The sequence below is a fragment of the Notothenia coriiceps genome, unplaced genomic scaffold (assembly GCF_000735185.1).
Source record: "Notothenia coriiceps isolate Sejong01 unplaced genomic scaffold, NC01 NC01_scaffold00020478, whole genome shotgun sequence".
NCBI classification, from domain to species: Eukaryota; Metazoa; Chordata; class Actinopteri; order Perciformes; family Nototheniidae; genus Notothenia; species Notothenia coriiceps.
The window spans coordinates 72,200-79,772 of record NW_011353179.1 but is presented as its reverse complement, the minus strand read 5'-3'; the positions used below and the strand labels follow the sequence as shown (position 1 = coordinate 79,772).

The window sequence follows — 7,573 nt, the reverse complement described above, 5'->3', positions numbered from 1 at the left end:
TCAGGCGAAGATGGTCTCCTCGCGCCTCTTCTTGGTCAGGATGGTTCCAGGTTTGTGCTGCGCGTCGGGATGGTTGGTCAGCTCCGGGGGGCAGGTGGAGACCGGGCTCTCCATGAAGGCCTGCTTCAGGTCGTAGAACACGGCACAGTCCTCTTTGGTGAGGAACGTCAACGCCATACCGCTCTTACCCGCACGACCAGTACGACCGATACGATGGATGTAATCTGGAGGAGGAGGAGGAGGGCTTAGTTAACACTTCTTGTTCTTTATGTGCATTCTATGTTATGAGCGCCGAGCAACAGTCTTGACATCACAAAATGAATATCTAATGTCGATAATCTGGATCAGTGAAAAGGACTATAGTTAAAAAAAGGAAATGAACACTTTGACTTTATTACAACCTGGAAAACTGTTGAGCTGAACATCCAAGTCAAATTAAAGATACCTAAATTAATAAATACATCTGGAACTGAACATCAAACTAACTGTATAATAATATATATAAATGTGTTGAATATAAAGCCTTTAGCTATATTTTTAATATTGACTGTTCAATATCTACTAAAATCACAGAAATGGTTTAAGTTGCACTTTGATGTTTGACTCAAACCTTTCAGATAATGTTCAAACTCCTAAAGTTAGTAACAAACGCTTATTATAACAAACTTATTTGAGGAAAAATGCATTACCGGATAAATATTAGACCAACCAATAAATCCTCTGATAACATTTGAAAGAACATGATTGATGAATAAACATTGAGAAAAATGATACACCCAATAAAGAAAGAAATTCTGAGGGGGAGCTTCCTACCCTCGATGTTCTTGGCCATGTCGTAGTTGAGCACCATGGAGACGTCATGGATGTCGATACCTCGACCCGCCACGTCTGTGGCCACCAGGATGTCTTTGGCTCCGGCTTTGAGGTTGGAGAGAGCAAACTCTCGCTGTTCCTGGCCTTTGCCGCCGTGCAGCGTGCAAGCATTGTACTGCGAGAAGAAGAAGAAAACTAAGGTTACATTCCATTTTATATTTCCAGTATTTTAAGGAGAAAATCCAGTTTACCGCCAGGCGTCTAACACAAATATCCACCGGGTTCAGTTCGTACTTTTACTAAATGTTTTGGAACCATTTGTACTACATAAAAATGTGGACGCTGAAATGCTCACAATGACAATTAATGCTAACGGTGTTGTTGGGTAGGGTTAGCAACATTAGCTTATTAGCAGTAAACACAGCACGCATGTTTGTACCAGATGTCATGCCAAGTAAAATAAATATCATAATAAAAAAAGTATATCTAAGAGTTTGATGTTGGAATAATGAATTGATTTCTAGTTTTTTTATTTACATCTCTAATATCTATTTAAAGGAATTGTTTAATTTCTCAAACAATGTGGGAATTTTGCAATCCCATTCTAATAACAAAAGATAACTAAGAATGTTTTTCAGAATTTTAAAGTAAACATTAAAGAGTCCAGTGACTTTCTCAAGTGACTTATTTTGTATATATTGATTGTTGTGCTTTTACTTATGTATTAATGTGTCTGTTGATTGTGTATATAGGATATACACATTTGTATTCGGGATTGTGGGAAATGGCATTTCAATCTCTCTGTCTGTACACACAAACTGAAAGATTGACAATAAAGTTGACTTTGACTTACCCCCATCTTCTCCAGAGACTTGGCCAGCACGTCCACACCCTTCTTCTGGTTGACGAAGATGATGATGGGAGGCTCGAAGCCGCGCGCCAACACCTCCAGCAGCTTCTTCCTGCACAACAAAAAAAACAAAAACCCCTCAGTAAGAGACTTCAACAGAGAAATAAACAATATGTATGATGTTTACGTGTTTGTGTGCGCTCACCTCTTCTCTCCCTCGCCCATGAGCATCACCTTCTGCTCCACTCTCTCGTGAGGTTTGCCAGCAGAGCCGATGTAAACCACGGCCGGGCGCCTCAGGTAGCTTCGGGCCAGCCTCTCCACCGCCGGAGGCATGGTGGCCGTGAACATGACCGTCTGTAAGGGGGGACACAAACACAACTTAAATACACAAAGAGAGCAACCAGCCCTTACAAAGCTAATCTCCAGATTCATTATGGCATCTATACAAAAGGGACTTTGCTTTTATAATCTTGAACTCAGTCTTTCTGAGATCACAAAGAAAAACAATAATGCATGTGCCTTTCCTCCTGTCCAGACTAACAACCCTCCAGAGTGTGTAGCCTTCTGTCATCCATCACCTGCAGTCATTCATTATTAAGTAATCAGTGCCTCTGTATCGAGCATAAATCAAAAACTGCATCTTGCACCATGTCTGAATGCTTTTATTCGGTTTTCTAAAAGCACTTTGAATTGCCTCGTCGTTTAAATGTGCTATATAAAGTCGCCTTACACAATAGTTAAGATTGTAAAGGATGGACATACTTGTCTGTATTTATGTTTTCCAGATTCAAAGTTCTTTAACATTTTCTCTGGGTCTTCTGCCTCGTCGGTGTCTGGTTTCTGATTGGTCACCGGGATGTACTCCAGGATCTTCTGGACGTCGGGCTCGAAGCCCATGTCAATCATACGATCGGCCTCATCCAGGACCACGTACGTGCAGCGGCCGAGCACCAGGTACCGGTTCTCCAGAACGTCGATCAGACGGCCGGGGGTGGCGATCACAATCTGTCAGAGAAGGAAACACAGACGGGGGGGGGGGGATGAGTGTGTGTTGTGTATGAAGCACATTACCCGACAGATTTAAGTGCACGGTGGGCTTCCTGTCACGACAAAGCTTTATTATAAAACAGTCATCAAAATGATGTGTATAAGGTCTGGTAAACCTTATGTACTGCTTTGAATCACTTATTATTGCATTTTCTATTGATTTGTGTCATCTTGGGGTGTAAATACAGATTATTCTCAACTTTGTATGCAGCTGCAGATATTTTTTTGACTGTATTGATAACTGTTAAGTCTATAAGAGAGATAGTCAGATACCATGCCTTACTAGATTGACTTAGAAATAACATCACTCATTAAGCCCTGTTTGTTCTGATTATCAGGCCAGATCTGAAGCTAAAGGGGGAGCATGTTCCATGTTGCTAGTCAGATTCATTAGCCGCTTTCACACCCAGTACTTTGCCGTAATAAGTTCATCAGAACTCTTTAGTTCTGATTAACTAAAGAGCAGATCGCGTTCACACCGGAATAAGTTCCTGGGGGAAGATTAGGCAAATGAAGCCGCTGACGTCACTTCTTCTTCTTCTTCTTCTGCTTTGGGTTTACTGGCAGGCCGCAAACAACTTCCCGGCGTATACTGCCGCCCGAAGTCCCCGGAGTTGGGGACTCCCGGCCGGATTAAATCGCCAGAACGCCGACACCTCCTCATCTCCAACGGTTTTTTTTGTGTTGCCATAAGTTAGTCTCTCTCCGTTGGTGCGCGGGGCTAATGCTAATGCTAATCAAACTAATCCCAGCAAATACAATGGCGGCTTGAAAAAGCTTTTCAGAGTTTTATGGGGCGTGTGATTTGCAATTCGCCCAGCCAATAGAAATTGGTACTTTTTTCTCATTTTCTCAAAGTTCTCATGAACTAAGTTCTCTTTTTGGTGTGAACGCAAAATCCCAGGAACTATCGGAAGTAAAAGGGAAAAGTAGGGGGAAAAGTACTCCGGTGTGAAAGCGCCTATAGACGTATATCCAGGACACAAAAAAGAGAACATAGATATCCCAGAAGAGTATAAATCTTATTGAAACCATGTGAATGATATTAGGGGTTTAGTGTTAGAGAATGAAAATCCTTTTACTAATACTAATCAAGACTGTAATGATTCACAGAGAGTAATGGAGCAGACTTTAGGTGTCTACTGGATCCTAACTTTAGACACTTGGCTTGTATAGATGTTCTACTCTTTCGTGGCACTTTTCCTAGATAGGCCTAAATGTCCCCGTGTCTTACCTCGCAGCCCATCCTGAGACGGAAGCCCTGGTCCTCCCTGGAGATTCCTCCGATCACAGCCACTGTGCGGATGCCGAGGGGTTTACCGAACTTTATGGTCTCCTCTTCGATCTGCTGCGCCAGCTCACGAGTCGGAGCCAGGATCACAGCATAAGGACCCTGATCTGAGTCTTCAATCCTGCACAGAGGACAGGAGTGTAACAGACATCAGTAAACAGAGAAATGAGTGGGTGTACATGAGATGATTTGAGAATCTGCTTTGTTACCTGTCGATCTTCGGCAGGGTAGTGATCCAGACGAGCAGAGGAATGAGGAAAGCAGCCGTTTTACCGCTACCGGTCTCAGCCACACCGATGATGTCACGGTTCTGTAAGCCAATAGGAATGGCCTGCCTCTGGATAGGTGTCGGATCCTGGATTTTAAGAGAGGAGTCATTTTTAGATCAACTTGAATCAGTCAAGAACAGTGGATATATCAGTTTGTAAGTGAAAATATATGTAGAAATACATTTAAGATATATAATAATGTGTGTTCTGTTTTATTCTCAACTTACATTTTTGTATTTATACATTCAAGTCTTTTTTTTTTTATTCCTGTCATTATTTCCAAACTTATTTATTTCTGTTTTTTATCACATTTATTTATTCTTGAATTTCTTTATTCCTGTATTTATTCCTATATTTTGAGATTAACTTGAATCAGTCAAGAACAGTGGGTATATCAGTTTGTATGTCTGCTTAAAGAAAATACTAAAAAGTCAAATAAATGTATTTTAACTCTAAAAATCAAGAGCATTTTACTTCATTTTGTGCTCATTTACAACTAAAATGAGAGCCTTATTGCACTTCAGACTAATAATCCTTTTAGCAATTGTTTTTTCTAAAAGCCCACACATTTATATTATATAAAAAAAAAAATTAAACAAAAATGCCACAAGGGCTTGTCAATCTGTACAGCAAACAAGAGTCTTTGTTGTTTGACATAATAAAGAATAAGCTATTCATAAGAGCGTTGACATGGAGCCTCATTGCACCGACCTTGTAGCCACAGGCGTCGATGACCTCGTTGATGTGATCCGGCATGGAGTACTCCTTCCAGTTCCTGATGGGGTTGGGGATCTTTCCTCCCTTGGTGGTGATGCTGTAGTCCTCTCTGAAGATTCTCCAGTCTCTGTCCGTCATCTCCTCCAGCTTCTTCTGACCCCAGTGTCTGTCGTCCCAGCGCTGCTTCGCCTCCTTCTTACGCATCTTCTTCAGCCTCACCCTGAGAGGAGGAGAGAGTAAAGATAAATTATTACGTTCTACATAGAGATGTCCCGATCCGATCACGTGATCGGGGATCGGAGCCGATCACGTGATTTTCAAAAGATCGGAAGAAAAAAAATCGGGGATCGGGATTTTTCTTTTGTTTTTTACAACACTATTAGATTTGTGTCTAATGTCCGTCTTAGTCATTTTCATACTGTGGAGGAAAATCAATGATCACAATATGTTGGACCAGAATCATCAGTAATGTTGATTCATTGGATAAGAGGGTAAAGGCAGATAATAGAAAAGATACCAAGTCTATCATTTGACTGTAATGTATTCGTCTGAACCAAGAACTATACTAACATATGATAGTATTTAAATCCAAGACGATTTGAAGGTTTATATCACGATAGCTATATTATAGATATATTGCCCAGCCCTATTTCCGACCATTTTTTATTCAAACCCTATTCAAAAAGACTTTCTATCTTCCAGTCCGCTTTATTCATGTTCTATAGAGAACCGCAGTGACGCGTCCTAAAACCCGGAAGTAAACTCCTTCCGGTTCCTTCGACAAAAACGCAATGCAATTTCTCCATAGGATTTTGGAAAATAGCTGGAAATAAGGTCTGTGGTTGAAACACATTTAAGAGACGGATCACGTTTTGTTCAGTTAATATCCACATGTCTACCCTACTTTTATCATTTTCTAAATCATAAATCTAGTCGCCAGAAGCAAAATGCTAACGTTATGCTATAAACGAACTACAGCAGGGTTCGCTGCTTCAACGCAACTTAAGATCCATATTCAAAACTACTAGAGATTCTAAATTGTAGATGTTGAAGCGTTTGTTTGAACAGTCTGCAGGAAGCAGGTACTTGCTTTCAATCAGAACAGGGTAAACAAACTTAGAGGAGTGTTTACGTGTTCGGCGTAATGACGTACAACGGCCTGGACAACTTCTGTAGTCCTATTCAGCCACATGTTAACAACCATTGTTTTTCAGACACNTCTTGAGGTTAGCAGAGGAGGCGGCCTGCTGGTCGCTGCGCACTGCAGTGAGGCGGTACTACCATGTAGCTGCCAGCCAGGCACGACCGTGTATTTTCCGCACGCCAGTGATTCTCAAGCATGAGTTTCTTTTTAAACATTCTTCAACATGGGGATAATCCTTATGTAATATTTGCCTTCGCCGGGCACTTGAACGGTCAACGTTGCGCCTCCTTATTACACTCACCCCTACCTTTAGCTAGGAACAATGATTCTGCCGTCTTGTAGTAGGAACAATGAGTCTGCGTCTTTGATGCACAGAGGAATAAACGCAGATCATCCTCTGGCTGCAGCCTTGACCGGTACTTGCTTTTTGATCAAAGTCAATGCGGAAAACCTGCACTCACACAGGTAGGTGAAGGGAATGAGCACTTTTTACAGCCTTTTTGGCGAGGTGGGGGAACTCGGTCTCCACAGACAGCCACAAGTGGGCAAGTGTCACTTTACTCGTCTTTTTCTCGTTCTTTTGTGTCTCACGCTGCTCCTCCCCTGAAGCTCTCTGGCGCCCCCCAGGGGAGGCGCGCCTCACACTTTGAAAACCGCTGGTTTAGATAATAAGAAATATGAAGTTAACTGTAAAGAGTGGCTCATTTTTTTAAATAAACAATACTATTACTGTATTTAAATATCTCACGTCAGAAAGTTACATTTAAAAGAAGAAGAGGCACATAAAATGAAGATTGTTATAGAAAGCCGCAGTGACGCGTCCTAAAACCCGGAAGTAAACTTCTTCCGGTTCCTTCGACAAAAACGCAATGCAATTTCTCCATAGGATTTTGGAAAATAGCTGGAAATAAGGTCTGTGGTTGAGACACATTTAAGAGACGGATCACGTTTTGTTCAGATAATATCCACATGTCTACCCTACTTTTATCATTTTCGAACCATAAATCTAGTCGCCAAAAGCAAAATGCTAACGTTATGCTATAAACGAACTACAGCGGGGTCGCTGCTTCAATGTCACGCCAACTTAAGATCCATATTCAAACATACATTAAATGGTACAAGTTGAAGCGTTTGTTTGAACAGTTTGCAGAAGGCAGGTACTTGTTTTCAAGCAGCTGGGCAAACAAACTTAGAGGAGTGTTTACGTGTTCGGCGTAATGACGTACAACGGCCTGGACAACTTCTGTAGTCCTATTCAGCCACATGTTAACAACCATTGTTTTTCAGACACGTAAACTCTTCAGAAATCACCAGCGGGGGTCACTGCCAGTGTTTCCGCCAGACCAGGGCTGAGAGGGCGTCCACCCCTTTTGACTTGAGCCGTCCCTTATAGATACTGTATTTTTACATCAGTGAGCCGGATCATTTGGCTCGGCTCT

General features: G+C 41.7%; 1 protein-coding gene across 1 annotated transcript in view; it reads right to left on the bottom strand.

The window, feature by feature from the left end:
* ddx23 (DEAD (Asp-Glu-Ala-Asp) box polypeptide 23) overlaps positions 1-7,573 on the bottom strand; it is a 10,592-nt gene continuing 3,019 nt past the window's right edge. Inside the window, exons 7-14 of the mRNA XM_010779641.1 lie at positions 4,985-5,210; positions 4,214-4,359; positions 3,948-4,125; positions 2,429-2,671; positions 1,866-2,020; positions 1,667-1,775; positions 814-988; positions 1-224 (exon numbers count right to left, since the gene is read on the bottom strand). Of these exons, the coding sequence (XP_010777943.1) occupies positions 1-224; positions 814-988; positions 1,667-1,775; positions 1,866-2,020; positions 2,429-2,671; positions 3,948-4,125; positions 4,214-4,359; positions 4,985-5,210 (1,456 nt within the window). The remainder of the gene's footprint in view (positions 225-813; positions 989-1,666; positions 1,776-1,865; positions 2,021-2,428; positions 2,672-3,947; positions 4,126-4,213; positions 4,360-4,984; positions 5,211-7,573) is intronic.